The sequence below is a fragment of the Macrobrachium rosenbergii genome, chromosome 4 (assembly GCF_040412425.1).
Source record: "Macrobrachium rosenbergii isolate ZJJX-2024 chromosome 4, ASM4041242v1, whole genome shotgun sequence".
Classification (NCBI taxonomy): Eukaryota; Metazoa; Arthropoda; class Malacostraca; order Decapoda; family Palaemonidae; genus Macrobrachium; species Macrobrachium rosenbergii.
The window spans coordinates 19510978-19532941 of NC_089744.1; the positions used below are offsets into that span (position 1 = coordinate 19510978).

At 35.7% G+C, this 21964-nt stretch overlaps 1 protein-coding gene across 2 annotated transcripts; it reads right to left on the reverse strand.

The window, feature by feature from the left end:
• Window positions 1-307: 307 nt before the first annotated feature.
• LOC136830822 (uncharacterized) lies at window positions 308-21652 on the reverse strand. Of its 2 annotated transcripts, XM_067090790.1 has the most exons (9): window positions 21505-21652; window positions 16178-16417; window positions 9091-11009; window positions 8518-8679; window positions 8047-8154; window positions 5335-5472; window positions 4166-4335; window positions 1046-1184; window positions 308-663 (listed from the first exon to the last, which is right to left on the reverse strand). In XM_067090790.1, exons 2-9 carry the CDS (start codon window positions 16398-16400, stop codon window positions 490-492), a joined length of 3033 nt encoding a protein of 1010 aa, XP_066946891.1. In that variant the 5' UTR covers window positions 16401-16417; window positions 21505-21652; the 3' UTR covers window positions 308-489. The 2 variants fall into 2 exon arrangements, with proteins under 2 accessions (XP_066946891.1, XP_066946901.1); XM_067090800.1 differs by lacking the exons at window positions 16178-16417; window positions 21505-21652 and adding an exon at window positions 14767-14997.
• Between the last annotated feature and the right edge of the window lie 312 nt (window positions 21653-21964).

A 21964-nucleotide genomic window follows, 5' to 3' on the forward strand; every position in this document is an offset into this window, starting at 1 on the left:
GGGCAGTACGAGTCCCAGGAGGTATTACTCTATGGGGCAGTACGAGTCCCAGGAGGTATGAAGTTCCTGAGTCTCCGCAGGGGGTGCGCAACTAGAACCCAACCCCCTCTTATCCACTTGACGTTTCATGTTAGGGGGCGCTCTTGCGCGGCCGTTAGGAAGTCTGGGAAGTCAAGGAGCATTGGAGGTTCTCAATTACTGATTCTCATCGTGCTGGATGTGGGCTATGTTGTGCGTTCTGCTTAATATATTTATAACAAAGTCACGAAGAACTGCATTACATGCCCCATGTAAATGATATATGATACAGCTTAGAGCATGTGTATTTTAAAGTCAACGTCAATAATACCTCAACCTGTCTCAAACAATAACAATTTTACCACTGGAATGTTTGCGTTGCTGGAGCAAAATTTGATCTGCAATACCATTCAGGTCTCCTAAAGCTTAAATCATCTAAGATAAGACTGTATGCGAATGGGGACAGGATTCTTATGCCTCCTCATTGTCAGTGTACAGTGCCACGAGTTCCTTGAAGACCTCCTCAGGCAGCGTAAAGGATTCAGAAGTTCTCTGGGTTCGCCTGCGCTCTCCATAGATGTGTTTCCTAGAGAGAAGCTCCTGATTGACCCGGTCTACTCCATGATGCCCATATTTGCGGATTATCTATAAAGAGGATATATTATTTGTGAAGAGCTTCTTTCACTTTTCTTTAATCTGAGTGAAGGCAGGTGATCTATGGTATTTTGGCTTAAAGATTACAGAGTGAAGCGAAAACTCCGACAATAGAATTGATCATAAACATATCAATTAGATGACAAAGGAGCAAAATAGAAAAAGAGAACACTGATGTCTTAAAGACTCTTGTTTGGTACCTAATTTCAAACAGCTATTGTAACTTATCATTTTTTTAGTAAGTTCACGCTTCTTATTCTCAAGCATTACTTGTAAACAAAATTTGAATATGTATAGGACAAGGCCACCTCCCCCCGCAAAAAAAATTCTTAATCATTAAGTTAACATCTGTGAGAAGAAATGGAAAACTTACCCAGTGAAGCGACTCTGGATGATGATTTAAAGTCTTCGACTGGGAAAGATGCATGTTGAAGTTCTTACGAGGCATCAAATAATGAGGACACTCACGAACCTGACACGCATTTCGTAACAGTCGCGTATGGTCATCGTATCTGGAAAGTTAATGAATGCCAGCCATGCCACTTATTCCTAGATATTAGTGAATTTCCATAATTTCTCCTAATATATATATATATATATATATATATATATATATATATATATATATATATATATATATATATATATATATATATATATATATATATATATAGAACAGGAGTTGTTGGCGTAAGCAGGCCACAGCATATATCAGGACAGGGTGACAAGGAGAGAGTCGGTCATCTATAGGTGGTATTTATCTGCCGACTCGTTTCGTAACATTTTTACATCATCAAGGCTAAAAGAGAAAATACACAAATTAAAATACATGGAATAAAACTAACGACTTTAAGTGTCTCAACATGCTATATAAATATAAAACAAAACGATTGCCGAGGGTCAGAGCAGATTCACATACAGGTGTTAGTCATCGTACTGGTTGCAGATTGTCCAATCCAGAGTTTTCTAATATTAGAAATCATTCAGATATATGCAATACTAGTATTTATTCTGACTTCTCTGTTTTGGGCCAAACAAGCCATCCAAACGAACTGCTCATTTTAGAATCATTATTTATTAAGCAGCTAGTTCCCAAGTTGAACTCACACACCACCTCTGTACAGTTGTGTGTGTCTTGAGCCAGTTTTCCTTGCCGCTTTCCTTTTCCCTTTTAGTCATTCAGTCTTCAACTTTCAGTCTAGCAGGTGCTTTTCTGAATTATCTTGTTTTACTGCATATTTATACAGCATGTTGAGACTCTTGAAGTCGTTAGTTTTATTCCAAGTATTTTAATTTGTGTATTTTCTCTTTTAGCCTTGATGATGTAACAATGTGTTACGAAATGCATCGGCAAATAAATATCACCTATAGATGACTGACTCTCTCCTTGTCACCCTGTCCTGAGATAGATATATATATATATATATATATATATATATATATATATATATATATATATATATATATATATATATATATATATATATATATATATATATATATATATATATATATATATATATATGACTATTTATCACATCACCGTGATTCATATACAATCAGAAAGCTACAAACGTCCTTTAATATCCAATTCGCTCTACCTCGGAAATAATATATTTTCATATATGTTACCGAAGGGGAATTTTTTAGTTGATAATAAGTTCACCGTCCCGTGGGGTCGAACCAGCAATGGACGAGGACTCAGGACTACAGGGACGCACTAACCCAGTCGACCCCACTGGGACGGTGGACTTATTATCAACTAAAAAATTCCCCTTCGGTAACATATATGAAAATATATTATTTCCGAGGTAGAGCGAATTGATATTAAAGACGTTTTTTTCTTTCTGATTATATATATATATATATATATATATATATATATATATATATATATATATATATATATATATATATATAAATATATATATATATATATATATATATATATATATATATATATATATATATATATATATATATATAAATTATATATATATATATGTATATATATGTAGCCTATGTATGTGTATGTATGCATATATATGTACATTATATGTATATATACTTTATGTATACATGTCTATATGTATATATATATATATATATATATATATATATATATATATATATATATATATATATATATATATATATATATATATATATATATATACATATAGATAATATGTGTATATATACATATAGAGTAAACACCCGTATTCGCGTTCTCATGATTCGCGGACTCACGCATTCACAGGTTTCTCTGTGGAATATATCTAGCCATTATTCGTGGAAAATTCGCCCATTCGCGGTATTTTTCACTGAGAAATATTCACTAATTACTGTATTTTCATATAATTTTCGTGAATAAATGCACTTTTTTGATAAAAGTATTAAAATGCTCAGGTATAAGCATTTTTACAGGTTTTTTCTTGTGTTTAAACTATCAAAATGGGCAGTTCTAAGTGTTTCTAGAGGGCTTGTAAGTATTCGCAGATTTTAGCTATTTGCTTGGGGGCGGGGTTACGCATCCCCCTTGAATACGGGGTTCACTGTATATATATATATATATATATATATATATATATATATATATATATATATATATATATATATATATATATATATATATATATATATATATATATATATATATATATATACACATGAAGTCAAAAGAAAAGAGCATAATGATGTTAAACAATGAACAATTTTGAGTAAAACCACAGTCCCCTCAAAATGAGCGTACTTAGTATCTATTAATACAATAGACACCCTAAACAGAGTTGACAATCCTGCCTCTTAAAGGCTTTTCGCGCGAAGGTTCATAAAGATAGCGAGTCAGTGTGTGCAATTAATCTAGACTGAAAAGAAAACTGGAAGAAAAATAAAGATAGAGGCCTCGTGAGGATTTTAAAGCTTTGCAGTTGGGATAAAGAGAAAAGTCACTAAATTGGGCAACCAGGATTATTGTTGCTCTTATTATTATTATTATATTATATTATGCAGAAGATGAACCCTATTCATATAGACAAGCCCATCAAAAGGGCCCACTGACTCGAAATTCAAGCTTCTAAAGGATATGGTGTTCGTTCGAAAGAAGTAACAGAAGACAAAGGGAAATACAGAAATGGGAGATCGAATATTAGAAAAAAAGATAAATTAACAACTAACAAATTAACAAATGGGAAATGGCTGTCTGACAGGTGATACAAGGCTTCCTAAGACGAGAGGAGAACTTATCTTCAACTGTACAGAGTAGCGATCAGTATATGACCTTTGGTTCTTAGTCACGTAAAATAAGTCTAATCCTTCGGGCCAGCCCTAGGAGAGCTGTTAATCAGCCCAGTGGTCTGGTAAAACTAAGGTATACTTAACTTAAAGAAAAAAAAAAGATCTTGCGGTTTTTAAAAATACGCTCCTGAGAGAGGTGAGAGTGGGGTCAGTGCCCTTTAAAAACTGCACTGGACGTGACTGGGATTTCGCTTACTTGTAAACATCGCCGAACGTCTCCTGCCTGACGGCGATGCCCCTTGCCTGAGCTTCGGCCACAATCTGCTGTGGTGTCATAGGGATGGCGAAAGACCTGTGTATCTTCTTGAATTCCTCCTTCCACTTCTCCTCGATGTCGTTTGCCAAGCTCCAGTCTCTGCTGCTGTCCTTTTTATTTATTTATTATTATTATTTCTTTTGAAAAAGATTAAATATTGTATACACTCAGTCAGGCTATGCTAGTTGTTGTGAACTTCTTAAATGGCAATTGTGTCTTTCTCAGAACATTCGTCAGTCATTTTATGGAAAATTCTACAATTATTAAATCTTAAAAATCTCCACCTGACATTGAAAATGAAACTCGAAGGTATCTAGTTAATTCTTAAAATGAATCTCAACATCATTTGACACTTATGTAACCAATAAAATAAGATCATTGAGAATATTCAAGTGCTATTTAACATGAATGTTAAGAATGATCAGTTCCCATTTAAAGGCAATATATGTTTTTTCAACTCCTTTTATAAATAACAGTAGTGTTCAATTCTTAATTAGATATTTGATAAAGCATTATTAACCCGTGGTGTCCGGAGAATCGATTGCAAAATAAATTTTTACAGATTATTTAAAGTGAATATCTATAGCAGTTAAATGTTATTGAAAGAAAAATTAATATTAGCTAAAGATTCTCACCGTACTCAAATGCTTTTCAAAGATAATAACTAAAATACTTAACTGCCATTTAAATGAAATCAGTAGGATATTTAACTATTGCTTGCAAACAAGAGGAACTTCATCCCTGAAATAAACAGAGGCTATAGCCGAGTCAGGATAGTACTTGAAGTTTATTTGAAGTTGCTTGCCTGTGGTTCGTCAAACGCACAAAAGAAAACTAAAGTGCTTTCCTACTAACTTCATGTCCCAGTAATTATACTCCAGAAATAAAACAGAGAGAGAGAGAGAGAGAGAGAGAGAGAGAGAGAGAGAGAGAGAGAGAGAGAGAGAGAGAGAGAGAGAGAGAGAGAAACTTCAAATCTAACTAATGACAACTGAAATTACTCTGTAAAATTTAAAATAATTACTAAAAGCCAAATAAAAGCGCAAAACGAGAGAGAGAGAGAGAGAGAGAGAGAGAGAGAGAGAGAGAGAGAGAGAGAGAGCTGGTACCGTTCTGAGTTCTGCTAGGATTTCCTTGAGAATCTTCTCCCTGACAAGACTGAGAACCTTCTCCTGTGACGAAGGAACGTCGGGCAACTGCTTTTTGGCGTCCCTCTCGTTCAAGATGGCCGCGACAAAGAGAAAAGCCTGCGGGTGATTGGTCAGATTCAAAACGGTGAAGAGGCACGTGCCAACAATCAATCGCCCTTTGCATAATCAGTTTTACTAATTGGGTTTCCTTTTCCTTTATTCCTTTAGAATTAATTTTAGTACTCTTAGCTCCTGTTTACTCATTCTTTAAAGTTAGAAATTCCTAAAACGACAAACTCGTATAGATTTTATTAATGTGAAAATAGTAATGTGAATCCATAAAAAATGGAAAGTGATAGAAGTGATTTACTATTATTATTACCGGATGTTTATTTAAATCTATGAAATATGTATTGGAATTCAGAGTTGTTTAATTCTTGATATATGATAACAAACTATTGAATCTAGAAAGCTACATGAAGGTTAAAAATGTTGTTATAAGCTGGTAAAGAGATAATTGCACAAATACTTTTAAATCAATTAGCATTATTTCAAAATACCTGTTCAGAAGATGATAATGACTTTAACTATAAGACAGAAAATCACGAAAGTTCTTTGTATTATCCTTCAGGATAATTCAAGAAATATTAAAATTACAGGTATTTTTAAGTAATTAATTATTTATTTTAGTTTTTATCTTAAATTACTGTTGAACATTTTCAAAGTATGTAAGTTATCTAATGGTATAGGTATAATTTTTCCACACCATAAATAAAATTTCTTTGGAAAGACTAGAGTCTTAAGCTAAAATATAGAAAATATGATTTATAATTTTAAATATCTTAGGAACACTTGAATATCTTAAAGCTACCAACAAGAAAATACGAGTAACTAAATTTAAGGTAACATTTCACCACTCGCTCTTAATTTGGTGGTGGAATCTGTACTTTACAATTTCAAATGTAGATAAGCTTTTATACGTCTCAGTACAGCATTATACGTATTGATAATCTACATTTTGACAAGTTCACATATTCATATTCTTTATTTACATTTAAATTCTACTAGTCATTGTTGTAATAGGTTATGAAAACATCTCTCTTCCTATCAAGGGAATCAAGAATGCAGAGCAGGTCATTGATTTGTCGAGTTTCACTGCTCCTCTTATTTCACTGCCGAATCATGAAGGTAATGTTACCCTCTTCTCAGCTTTCTTCTTTTTGTTCAAATATGATAAAAAGCGTGGAGATTGCCATCCAAGATAATGGGTTTATTCTATTTCACTAGGCCTCAACGTAGATCAGTAACTGCAGATCAGTAACTGCCAAATAAGGAATTTTCCACCATCTGTATTACCCGAACTCTCTAACTTTTCCTAAGGTAGTAAATACTGCATTTTGGGGAACGGCTTATTCTATACTATTGAAGCCAGGCTAATAGCAGATGACGACCACAACAGAATGCCTTCCAATCTGTTTTTACCCGAGCTCGGTAAGTCTTCATAAAACAACAAATATCACAACTTGGGCAAAAGTCAAGTGTACCCTAATTTAACCAGACCACTGAGCTGAATCTCAAGCAGCTGCATTTCAGGTGATTTTGCGAAGGTTTTCACAAGCTTATGTAAGGGGCTGGCCCGAAGGATTAGACTTATTTTACGTGGCTAAGAACCAGCTGGTTACCTAGCAACGGAACCTACAGCTTATTGTGGAATCCCAACCAGATTATACCGAGAAATGAATGTCTATCACCAGAAATAAATTCCTCTAATTCTTCATTGGCCGGCCGGAGATTCGAACTCGGGCCTGGCAGAGTGCTAGCCGAGAACTTTACCGACTTGTCCAACGAGGAACTAACAACTTTTGGGCAGCTGGGCCTATTCTAGTTTACTGAAGCTGAGCTGAGAGGGCGACCAAAAGTAGAATTCCCTCCACCAATCTGTTTTACCAGAGTTCTATAGCTAAAAATTCGGCAACTGGGGTCTTTCTGCTCCGCTAAAGCTGAGCTGAGAACAGATGACGACTAAATTTACAATTATTTCTGATCTGTTAACCCGAAGTCTGTAACTTTTTATAAAGTAGCAAATACTATACAGTTTGGGCAAGTGGGCCTTTTCTATACTACTGACGCCGAGCCGATGGCCAAGGACGACTAAATGTATATTTCTCTCCCATCTGTTGTCCCCGAGCTCTATAACTTTTATAAAATGACAAACATCATAACTTGGGCGACTTGATCTACTCTTGTTCCAGTATAAAGGTAAAGAACGACCAAATGTAGAATCCTCTCCTCCCAGACTTACCTGAGCCAGACTGTAACTTTTCATAAAATGGCGAAAAGTACAATCTGGGAAACTGGGCCTATTCTCATCCATGGGAGTTACGTAATTTTTTCTCGCTTACAACGGGCCTCATCTCGCTTGCTCAGTTAGGTCATACTTATCTTTGACTTCCATTTCCATACTATTTTATTTCATGTCTGAGTTGGATAAGTGTGCTTCAGGGTGCGCCTACATACTGACCTTAGAAAAGCGCAAACTATACCGGGATTCAGGAAGCATAGTCGTCTGATTTATGGAAGTCAACCTCCTTATAAATGAAATGCATTAGGATGGGTAAAGCGACTTTCTGATGACCCTGTGCGTGGCATGCAGCATTGAAAATTGGCCTCCAAGAGAGATTGTAAACATACCTCATTCTTATTATGTAGGTTGGTTGGCAAGCCCAATTCTCGGGACAATATTTCGAACGTCGACCACGTAAGCCCTCCACAAGAATTGCGATTCCGAAGTGAAGATACCTGTGGACGATTCGGAAAGAAAAATGTTTATGATCTTAATTTTCAGGTGGCCGTAACTACTAACCTTGCTTTGTATTAAAAATAAGGGCGTCACTTAATGCAGAATCAATATCTAAATGAGAAATATACTGAAATTTAGTTTTCACTCTGATAAATAAAAGTCAGAGTTTTAAGACATTCTGGATGGCTGTCAACAAACCCTTGCTTGTATGTCCTGAAATAATGTTGTCACAGGTTCTCATGTAGCTTCATCGTCACACGCAAATTTCTGTTGAACTATAACGAACGCTTCAGGCATGTCAGTGTCAAAATTCAAAGAACTAGGTTAATCATACTTGAAATATTTCATGAACTGCGTCTTACCTTTTTCATGGTAATATCGATGGTAAGGTCACCAAAGAGGCTCTTGCCCATGGCCCCTAGGCCGCTGACTGCGTCTTTTTGAACAGAACATCTCAGATCCTGGAGAGTGTAGAATCTTTCCAGTAGGTTGTCATACTTCTCTTTCTCCCTGTCTATGATCACCTGGTGAATGTAAATTGTATCAGAATTACGTGCAATTTACGGTGACTGAAACGGATGCGAGAAACAGTTTCTCGAAAATCACATAAAAGTAAACAACGCCTAAGCTTAATTAAGCGAATTTGAGACAAAGCTTTTTAACAACCATGGGTTAAATTTTGGGTAAGATCTTAACCAATATATTGGTGACAAGTGACTGCCTAACACCACTTTAGATCTCCTAGAGAGAATTTGCCTTTTTCAGCGAACATACAAAATGAGAACATTCAGATTAAATTTTCCACTAGGACTGTCAATTTTAGTGACCTCAAAAGGCTGATGGCTTTAGTTTGAAAAATGTTAAGTTACAAGTGATAAATTGTCTATCAATCAGTTATCGTGTTACTTTGCAAAGGATGTGATGACTGTGCTTACCTTGCAATGATTTTCTACCCACTTTCTTCTGTTGTCTGGACTGGAGAGTTGGCAACAGAAGTACTGAATGAATGGTGTACGATCTAACGGGCATCTGGCTTTTTTAGTTATACAACGCCTAATGAATTCGAACACAATGAGTCGGAATATTTCAGCCATAACTTCTTTCGAGATAGACTCCCTTGTTAGAAAAAGGAGGAACACAGGCTTCAGTAAAGATTCACACCTTACTGACTTATTCTTGAATTTAGGAGTGCTCTCAAACATGAGTGCCTGTTTTGGTTCTGTCATCAGGGCGTCGAGATATTCTGCAACCTGGAATTTATCTAGATACAGTTTTGCTGTGCTCGCAATGTCGTCCAATCTATTGCGGATAAATTCTGGTCGCTCTTTATCTGGATACTCTTTGAGAGTTTTCAGCCATGCACAACCTAGGGCAGCAAAATGGGCTGCATATTCGATGGTAGTTGGATTCTTAAGGATGCAGAATGTAGCTGCCATTGCATAAAGATCTGACTGAATAAGAGGCTTTAAAACATTAGCAGCATATGCTGGAATAATTGGTATGACGGCATTAAACTTCGTTTTTTCCATTCTGTGTTCTACCTGAACAGCTTTACTACTGAAATCCAGACAGTCTTCTTTTAACTCTGCAAGGTCTTCCAGGGCTTGCTGACTCATAACAGAGTAAGGTTCGACCAGAATATTTTCGATTCTGATTGCCCAGGGATTTCTCTGAACTGCGCAGTTCATTGCTGAAAAGACTGGAATGCCAGACATAATGAAACTTCTCAAGAAACCAAATTTATTTTCCTGGAAAACTTTTTCAAAGTCTTTTTCCATGAGTTGAGATAAAGTAGACGACCTTGCAATCCTACAACATTCATCAGGCCCTGGGGTAGGAAGAGCCATGATCCTTGATTTGACATTTTCATATAGCTTCTGAAATGATTTCACAGTCTTTACAAATCTTTCTTCATTACAGAATTTGTTTTTCGTTGCTTTGACATCATAAGCAAGAGCTGCAGTTCTCAGATATAAATCAGCTAATTCCAATTCTTTTTTCACCATTATTTCATCAGTATGAGTTATCATTTGCTTCATGCACAGTCTGAACTTATGCTCATATGATTTGAAGTCCTTTTTTAGTTTCAGTTCATGCTTTGATAGATTTCCAAAGTATTTATTCTGGTAATAAACATAAAATGATTTTATAAGATCAAATACTTCACTTGGAACCCTCTTCTCCTTACACCTCTCTTGAATCAGAACATTATTCCACTGTAAAAAGAGAAAAACTAATGAACATTTATCATTCCCTTGTACCATCTCACCAGCAATTTCTGTGTAATCATTATCATTAACTTTCAGGGACAAGGAGCTTAGCTCTGCTTGTGGCTCCTCAAAGTAAATCCACTCTCCTAAGTGTACAGATGTTGTCTTGTATGGATAGCCAGGAAGAATGAAACCTCCCATACTGAGCTCGAGTTCGGCTATATATGGCCTAAGGATATTTCCTATTTTGGAGCACTGGTCTGCAATATCTTTGGCGTCCTTAGCTTTGAAAAATGTAACATCGTTTTTGTTCCCTGTATTCAATTTAGACAGAATTTCAAGGCAGTGTTGGGCTGGGAACTCATCACCAATGCCAAGTATATAGACTACAATAGTTCTTCCGCTTTGTGGCTTTATTAAACTAATCTCATCTTCAGGAAAAGGTTCACCGGCATCATGAGGTCCCTTGATTATGATGAAGATTTTTATGTTGGCTTCCTTGCTGTTCTGCACTCTCTGCCTGATGACCCGCACTGCTTGGGTGAAGTTTCTCGTTTCACTGCTTTGTAAGTCCTCCCGCATCAGATCAGGCTCTACTCTCTTAAGCTGCACAAGGTCCCCGAAAGTGTACACATTTGTGCGACCTGAGGAGATTGAAAAGAAGAATTTCTCTGTAAGTAAAAGTAGATAATCATTGCCAGAGAAAACTATGGTGCTCAAGATGTATAAACAGAAATTAATAAAAGTTTGCAGACAGACTTCTTTAATGACCATCAAAAGATTTTTTGTGATAAAATGGCCCAGCTTTAACAATTTATTATGGAAGCATCTCGGACCTTAACACACGTTGGGAATTTCTAGAGGTTTAAATGTTTTAAAGTCTGTTACTTATTCACGGTATCCAATTTATACTGCTTGAGTTTTGCACATGTGCTTTAAGCTTACGCACCATTTAGTGACATTTTAAATAAATATCCATTATTTCCCCTATTTTCTTGTCAATTTCTCTCAGGTATTTAGATTCTTTTTATTCTTTTCCGGTACTGGTAACTTTCTTTGTCCTTGCCGCAGGCACTGGTTTGTGTCAGCCAAAAGATCTTGAGTTATCATTAGTAACTGAGATAAAATCATCCCTGGCCAGTTTAATGCCTGAGACTGAGACTGACCTTTGTGTAATTTCACTCTGTACAGTTTTAGCTACAGGAGAGTCCTTGGTCTTAGATTAAAATTTTTCGTTACAACCTTCACCTATGGGGCCAACTCTTGACTTCTTTTGTTGTTTCCCAAACAGGCCCCTGAGTATGATTAATGACTATTGCAACATTCTTTATCAATGTCTGCACGGCCACCACTGGTGCTCTCTACCTTGGTTTCTTCCAGTTAGAGAATGCTGTTACGTCGTCATTAGTTTCTTTCTCAGTTATCATTAATTTATTATAAATAAGAGCACGATTTTTTGAATTCTAGAAAGTTTGCAATTGTTTTTAAGGGGAGCGCTGACTCCATAAGGCCCCATTATAAAGTAAGTGCTTATAGCTTCCTTATGAATGAAGGGATTTGCTTCAAATTTTTACCACTTAATCTTCAACTAATAATGAAAATTTCCTACATGGGAAATTTAGAAATTCGACTTCTAAGTTAATTTTTTGTTTGCATTTGGCAAAAAGATTTCAAAACTTCAAAAATAATATGCACAAAAAAATTTTCACTCTAAAATAAATTTCCCGTGTACGAAATCAAGATATATAGTTATACTACAATCTATAAAAGTTTGATCGAATTTGATTCAGTCTTCTTGGAGTTATAAGCTTTTATTTTTGAGAAAACTAAGTTCTGAGAAAATGGCAAAAGAAAAAATATTACAGTTATTTTTTAATAACTATGAAACTATGACATTTAAAAGGCTGATTTTTGCACAACAACTATTTTGTCATATAAGAAATAGGCCCTGAAATTTTCAATATAATCAAATGAATAGAAACGTGCTCTCTCTTGATTTAGATGTTACCTAAAATTTGCATATGCACACATATGTGTGTATATATATATATATATATATATATATATATATATATATATATATATATATATATATATATATATATATTATAATATATACACACACATTTATAATTTACACACACACACACATATATATATATATATATATATATATATATATATATATATATATATATATATATTATATCTCTCAAGAAGCCACCATAACAACACTCTGTTTTATTGTTTTATCCTTGACCTGGCATTTGCTTAGCGCAGGTCGAAGGTAGGGAAAAGAGGGATTAAGGCCCCTCCCTAAAGAAGCTTAGCATCCTTAAGCTACTTTACAACTTTCTCTTTTGGGGCAAAGTGATCTGTGTGGGCCAGATGTTCGGCACATCTGGACAAGTTGACTCATGGAAGATGACTACTGCATATTGGCTAGGGACCACCACCCCATCCCTCGGCCGATACCTTAAATAGGGACAGACAAAGATGTGGTTGTTACGGGCTGCTCTAGGAGCAAGAGCCCGTGCTGGCACAAGGCCAGCTAAATCTAAAACAACAGGAGACGTGGGTCAGACACTCGAGGGATGTCATGAAGTCGTGAGGCAGCGCGGGACCGCTATGCTGGAGGAGCGATTGACGCCCCATCTTCGTCACAGGAACACACACTCCAGTCATATTTCGTCTAGTGAACCACGTACCCACTCTCCGCGATTCTTCGCTGGAGACCCATTCCTCTACACGGTAAAGGGCTTGTTAAAGAGTCCCTATCAGTGAAGAATTTGCCCTTCAAGTGTTTCTTTTAAGGGCCAGAAAATTCCAATTTTCCTTTGCCTAGTGATACCAGTGTTATTCAAATGTCTGTGTTTTAAGTAATTGCCTATCTTTGCTCATTCGAGGCCTTGTGGCGCCCTCAGTGCGGCCTCGAATTCCTGAGTATTTTCCTATCTCCATTTACTGGCTTGTAATACTGTACCTGAACCTCTCATTTCAGAGGGACCAATTTGCAGTGGAATATCCTTGGATTGTGCCTTGCATAAAAATCCCACTAACGGATTCCAAGTTCGAGTTCATCAAGTAGAAATATCCCCTCAGGCTCCCACAAGCCTGAATGCAACATTCTTTCATCTTCTGATATTCTTTTGTGTAAATATACGTAATTTTAATTTAACTCTAACGTGTTTACATACACATTCCTTGTGAGTAGAGCCCTAAGCTCATATGAAAATCCACCCTTTTCTTGTGTTTCATGATTAGCCTACCTGGAGCCATGAAGTTTAGATAACAAGGGTAAAGTAACGGTAAGTGTTGATACCTGGCTCATAGTAACCATTTCCCCAAGTAAAATCATATAGGCCTATATATATATATATATATATATATATATATATATATATATATATATATATATATATATATATATATATATATATATATATATATATATATGATATATATATATATGAGAATAAAAAGGTCCATAAAACACTATTTGAACTATGCAACCATATACTTTGAGCAGTTCCTTCTGTGCCCCTGTTCACTGGTAAAATATGGACACATGATGAGTTACAAGAGTATATATACAAAGAATATGCAGGTGTGGCAGTATAAATACTCTTGTAACACATCACCTCCCCATATTTTACCTCTGAACAGGGGCACAGAAGGAAGTGCTCGAAATATATGGTTGCAAAGTTCAAATAGTGTTCTATGGGCTTTTTTTATATTCATATTATACTGCTGTATTACAGTAAAAGATATTCATATACAATATATATATATATATATATATATATATATATATATATATATATATATATATATATATATATATATATATATATATATATATATATATATTATTTATCTGTGCAAAGTTTTTCATAACAAAAATTCATTAATATATGCTAGCAATATAATGTTTCCTCCATAACCTATATAAAAAATAGTAGGCTATATGCTATCACTGCGAATTTTTTGTCGTAATAAATAAATGATAAAAATAAATGCCCTAATGAGGTTAGGCCAGGGAATGGCATTCTTGGAAAGGTTTGTTCTCATCTTTCACACTCACCCTCAAGTTTTCCTCATTACCTATAAAAATATATGCTATCAATATAAATTTTCTACATAACCTATATAGGCTACCACTGTTGTACATATTTTCCGGTCAGATACTGGAGAGGCAAATAAACAAACAACTGCGAGGATAAAGTAAACAAACTCTGGACAACCAAGCCTACACAAGTCACGAGTCAGACGACAACTCACTGCAGTAAAATCAAGCTTTGTGGTCTTTTATAATTATATAATACATTATGAAATATGGTAATCACTAATTAGAATGCCACTAATTTGAATATCACTAATACAGGAAAACAAATCCCTTACTTAGATATGGGAGTTCTGGTGTTGTTGCTATCGGCTCCCAGGCGAGACAATTCCCGTTTACTTCATCCTCTCTTGTAACAAACTTACGAGACGTAATCGTTCAGATTTCTCCCTTATAAGAGTGGTATTTCTCTTGCTTATGGCAATGGAATTGCGTGAATGCACTAAACGGTAGGAAATTCCGAAAAGGAAATGCGTCACAAAGCACTATGATATCACTTGGACCAAACCACAAAACAAATCGAGATTGTTTATTGGTAAAACCCGACGCTCTGTTTGAAACTGTTACCTACTTATATAATTTCGTATTTCCGAAAATACGCAGTTAAAATATGACAAGAAGCATAAAATATTATAAGTATACTAGTTGGCATGGTACATCTGTGATAACAAGTTCAAAATATCGAGATACATAGACATATATTTACTTTTTTTGATATTTTGTTTGATATTTTTCTAGAGAACGAACAAGCTCTTATCGTAGAAAATGGGTAGTTTTAGTAGGACACTGAAGTAAATTTCTCACTTTCTACAGTACTCTCCAGAATTGGCAAGTCATACAAACATTTGTATGACTTTTGTCGCTCAGCGTCGCTCACAGGGCGATATCGAGATACACAGATACATATTGACATTATATTTTTCGAGAGAGAAAGCCAGTTTTTATTGTAGATAATGTGTATTTTAGTAGGGAAGTAAAGTATATTTCTCACTTCCACCAAAAAAGTCATACAGAAAGTTTGCGACAATTTTTCGCTCAATGCCGCTCAAATGCCAGTAAATGCAGTGAACAAAAATTAAAAAAAAAAAACTTAAAAAAAATTTTTTTTAGCAATAATATTTCAGGACATGTAAAAAACTGAAAATCGATAATTCCTCGAAATTCGGCGATCGGCGCTCCCCTCAAATGAAATAAAAGAAGAAGGATGCCCCATTTTCCAATCAGCAGAAGCTGTCTAGCTCAAAGATGCTTTAAGGACCTTGAAAATTGGTTGCTGGTCCATGTTAGTAATATCTTAACTTATTGTTATGGCAAATAATAAGAAAGATACACATCAAGTAGGAAAAAATACTGTACATATCACAGGAACCTTTGGAAAGTCACTGGGAAGTCTAAATAGATCATCACTATTCACCAATGACCCATCACAAAACTCCATCCTAATTTTACTTTTATCTAATTTGCAGAATATACACTAGTTTTTTCCACAGCTTCTTCTGCTGCTGCACAAATGGGAGTCCAACCAGAGATGAATTTATATCCTTCACCAACAAAGGCATAAAAAATATACAGTTATGGTAAATGTGACAATTTAAGCGATCATCAAACTGGCGGCCAAGAACTCAGATTATTGTAATATTATGTAGCAATGTTTCACATATAGGTAAGTATCTTTTCTTTAAATCTTACCTTCCAGTTTGCCTTTGATGTTTTTATTCCAGGCAGAGACGATATGAGGCCAATGAACCTTCATATCCCTTGAATCTTCAATCATGACGAGGTTAAAGACATCGTTGGCAGGAAGAGCATTTTGACATCCAAAGTGGTTTGGTAGCTTTTTAGGAATCCAGAGAGCGCTGTGTTCTCGTCCATCTTTGTCTTGGAGAGTGCAGGTCTTGAAGGTACAATCCATTGTTCAGACATAGCAAGCTGTGAAGGAATGAAGTATGGAAGGAAAATCGTGTGTAGTAGAAAGCCATAAATGGTGTTCCATTGTTTAGATGTTCGCAGTAAAATTCATCAAATTGCAATTACATAAAAAACTCGTTTGATTAAGTAATAATTTAAATTAATCATACACTTGAAGGATTTATATACAAAGATGTACATATACAAGTGGGGAAATGTGAAACACAATTTATAAATTATAGTAAATGCTGTATACCCTTACTTCAACACTATTTTGTTTATCTTAATTCCTAAGTAACCTATTCCTGATAGTGTTATACAGAGATAAGGACAAATTACACAGTAACGAGGTAGGGATATATAGCATTTCTTTCCAGGGCTTAAATAAATACTTAAAGTGGTGAGCGTTACATGCTGACTTAGATTATAGAAAAGCGTGTGCACAGGTAGAGACTATAGTGTAGAAATTACTCTTAGACTTTAGTTTAGACCCTAATACAAGCATCTAACTTGCAGAGGTAGAACAGAAGCACACTTAGGATAGTAGAGTATTCTCTGATCCCGCAAAAACACATTTAACAGCAAAAAAAGCGGAACTAAATAAGGAAAATGCATGAACTCTAGACTATGGGTGAAAATAAAATTGATGAACTCTAGACTATGGGTGAAAATAAAATTGATGAACTCTTATGACATGGCCGACAAACTGCAAACCACTGGATCTCATCTATTTTCGCAAATTTCATGCAATGGCAGCCTGCACGACGCAGGCGCACGTGCACTACAGTGAAGGAGACCTCCTGGCTTACTAGATGTCATCAGCAGATGACGTAAGGGAATCCTTCAGGGAGATGTATCAGAGGACGGAAATGTAATTATCCACAACGGTTTTATTAGCAAATGTCAGTATGTGTGTGTGTGTGTATGTTTGTGAGTGCTCTGGTCTGTTGTGTAGTAGATGTAGATTGTGTATGTAAGCCCATATTTATGTATTTGATTGGGAATACGTAATCACGTGCATCTATGTATAAGATATTTGTGAATACTTGTACAGGGGCATGCAATTTCTTGCATCTGTGATTGTATGCACTTGAATATGCAGGCTTGTTATATATATATATATATATATATATATATATATATATATATATATATATATATATATATATATATATATATATATATATATATATATATATATATATATATATATATATATCACTGACACACACACATATTGCCATTTGCTTATAAAATCAACATGGAAGACTACGGTTTCATACGCTGGCACACTTTGGGGGATTTCCTTCAGGTCATCTGCTGATGAAGGAACTTTTGGTGGCTGCTATTGCTAAGAAATGAGGTCACCCATGTCTCTGTGGATTGGTACATGTGTGACAGTGACATTATCCATTCATCCATCAAAATGTACCACTGTGATGAATGTACTCAAAAAGTATCCACAATGATTTTGAGGCAATTGATAAAGTATGCAAGACGATACAGAAAGCTTTTGGCCACCACAGTGCCTTTCAAACTCAATCAAAACTTTACGTGTAATGTAAGTTTTCGATAAGTATGTGATGTCAGCGCCTTAATATAATTGTTACTTAATGAGAGAGCAGCAACTATGTTAATGGCTGTTTTCAGGTCTGAAAATTTAGTATGGAATTATAAACAAATCAAAATACTAAAATACAATGACTAATCTTAAGACTTATTTACATACGTACATACATACATACATAACTACATGCATCCATACATGCATATATTTACAAATACACACACATATATATATATATATATATATGTGTGTGTGTGTGTGTGTATGTTTGTAGTGTTCAAGTCACAAGATCAGTTACTGTATTTTAATTTTTTGATTTGCATGAAGTTTAACCATTAGCTTATTTAATGCCCTCCCATTTAGTAATAACAATTACCTTGACGTGCTGACGTCATATACTAATCGAGAACTTATAGCGCAATTACAATTTGGATTTAGTTTGAATAAGACCACAGTAGTGGCCAAAAGCTTGATGTTTCTTTATATATACTTTACCAGTAGCCTCAAAATCATCATGGATGCTTTTTGAATGCATTCATTACAGTGGTACATTTGATGGGTGAATGGATAATGTCACTGCCACACGTGAATCATTACACAAAGGCATAGATTCATATCGAAGCCAGGGTAGAAGCATTTCACAAACACACACACATATGTACGTATATATACATATATATGTGTGTATACATATGTATACATACATACATACACACACATATATATATATATATATATATATATATATATATATATATATGTATGTATGTCTATATTTAAAAATTCACAGTAGATGCACGTGACTTCAGTGTATAAGCGAATCCCACAGGAAAATGACAGGCAGAAGTTCAGTACCAAGAGCTTTCATGTTTATTAACGCATCGTCTGGGCACAAATGAGACACAGACACAAAGAAGGTTACAAAGTAAACAAAAAGAACAAGAATACCAGATGGTCAGTTGTCAAAGGGTAATGAACAGAGAGATAATCCAGGATAATCCGGGATCGAGCTGTCACAAACTGGAACCATAGACTAAACTTCCGTATCTCTTGTTGTTTGGTCTATGGAATGGGGGAGTGATTATATAGAAGATAGATTCTACCGAGTCAAAGAAGTTGTGAAAAATCCGAAGAGTTTCATTCAAATGCTGAGATACTGGGAGAGGTCACTGTAGGGTCACTAGAGGTCACTGCTGACCTACTGATCATGTAGGGTTGTGTTGTCACCGGGCTTGAGTAACCATGCAAAGTTTCAATTCCATCGGACGAAGAAAACAGGTCGAAAATTGAGTTACAAGATTTGACGACACACAGACACACACACACACACACAGATGCAGAAGCCAAGTTAGATAAAAGCATGTAAAAATGCGCTGAAGTTTCTTTGGTGCAATCAAGTTTTCTGTACAGCCGTTACAGCGCATAATCAAGGCCACCTAAAATAGATCTATCTTTCAGTGGTCTCGGTATAATGCTGTATGAACCGCGGCCCACGAAACTTTAACCACGGCCCAGTGATGGCCTATCCTATATCGTTGCCAGAAGCACGACGATGGCTAAATTTAACCTTAAATAAAATAAAAACCACTGAGGCTAGAGGGCTGCAATTTGGTATGTTTGATGATTGGAGGGTGGATGATCAACATACCAATTTGCAGCCCTCTAGCCTCAGTAGTTTTTAAGATCTGAGGACGGACAGAAAAAGTGAGGACAGAAAAAGTGAGGACAGAAAAAGTGAGGACAGAAAAAGTGAGGACAGAAAAAGTGTGGACAGAATAAATTGCGGACGGACGGACAAAGTCGGCACAATAATTTTCTTTTACAGAAAACTGAAAGCGTTGTCCAAACACCAAAAGTTTCAGAATAGAACCTAAATGAAAAGACCTGGCGCATGTACAGTAGTTCTTTGTTTTCCGTCTTCTACGCAAAGACATGTTGTCTACGAGGTGCTACTTTGGCTTGTTATCTACGCGCTAGTACTAAACATGGCGGAAGTTCTTTGGGACGCCGCGTTCAGTACTAGCTTCTCGAGAATCAAAGTATTATACACACCCATTTCTATATTGTGCGGCCGACAAATTATATCAATAAACGCTATGTTCGTGCGGCCGTCTACTTTACATTTACTATACGGTTTGGTACTAGTAGGCTACCTCGGAGTAGGTGACGTGTAGATAACAAGTCGAAGTAGCATCGTCTACGATCATAGTCCTAATTTCATAGATTCGTAGCTTCAGTTCTGGTTCTGAAAATCTCTGAATTGAGATTTCGGGTTGCAAGGCGGCAGTCTTGGAATTTGATGTTTGTAAGTGTGAGCCAGTTGAAATCGGTCCTGGTCGTTTCGGCCGTAAGTCACTTAGGCCGTAACATCCAAAACAATGTAAGACGTTATGTTTATGGTATTTACCGTTATGTTTATGGCATTTACCGTTATTATTTTATGTTTTACGTACATCCCCAAGGGACTGGTACTAAACACGGCGTCCATTTTGCACGTAAGCGTGCTTACGGCCTAAATGACTTACGGCCGAAACGACCAGAACTCGTTGAAATTGGCTAGGTGCAATCACAAGGCAACAGAAAATGGACTGACAGACACTCACAGGCTTTCTCACTTTTATATTACAGATATCACGCTTCGTCATTACACAGAGAAGTTAACTTTGTACTGGTAAAAGGCTTGTGGCCTTGAATGTTTAGTTATATTTCTGAACCTACAACTTGGGAGACCATGAATGTCTTTGACAGGTGCGGTATTTGCTTTTTTTTTCTGCTAACAAACAGTACTCATAACGCCTTACATTTTTCAATAGCAATGATCTCAAGATGCAAGTAGACATGATATATATCAAATCACATCCAACAGATGTATGATAATACAATGGATTTGCAATTAATTATCATTGCTCGGTTCCCACGAAAGTTCTTTCAAAATTCCAACAGGAAAGGAGATGAAGAATTTCGACTCTCTCTCTCTCTCTCTCTCTCTCTCTCTCTCTCTCTCTCTCTACTAGATTCACATTGAGGGCGAGAAGAACGCGATCACGCTACAACTGTGTCCTTTCAGGTATGCTGGCAGAGCAAGGAAAATTGGTTGTCCACATTCGGCAACGAGTTCCTATTATCATTTTTGAGGAGATGAACTTTATTCACATGGAACAAGCCCCTAGGGGCCTTTGACTTGAACCCGCGTAACTGAAAATATAGTCCATTTTGGTGGGGGCTGAGGTTGCGGTATACAATGCCAGAATCAGTGACGCCTCAGAAAAATTGACCGAGATCAACTACTTCAACTTTCGAAACTAGTGTTAACTAAGAAGACGGACAGTAAACTTATAGCCTGAAAAGGAAAGCGTGAATGAAAGTGACGCTTTTAGACGAATGCTCTTTGCGAAGAAGTAAATGGATGAACGAATGAATACTTTCAAGGAAAAGAAGGAGAACACTTTAACTGAATTAAGATAAAGGAGGCATGCACAAGAACAGAGCCACACAGTCATACATGTAAAAAAAAACTTGCAAAGTTCTCTATGGAACTTACCAATTCTGCTACGAAAAAAAGAGAGCCGCAGAAGGGAAATGTTTTCTCTTAGCTTTGCATTTCTATTCTGCGACGAAGTTAAATGAACCAGAAGTCGAAGGAGAAGCGTCGCAGACGATGCTGCACAACCGGTAGTTTTATCAGGACTGGTCCAACGGCGTTAAAACTCTACAGAGTGGCTTGTCATACGCCGGATGCAGCTGGTAATCCCCATGACAGCTTAACGTTCATAATAATAATCAAGTTTACAGTTATGCATAAATTTTTATATTTTATACACACACACACATATACATATATATTATATACTGTATATATATATATATATATATATATATATATATATATATATACATACATATATACAGTATATATATATGTGTATATAGAAATATATATATATATATATATATATATATATATATATATATATATATATATATATATATATATATATATA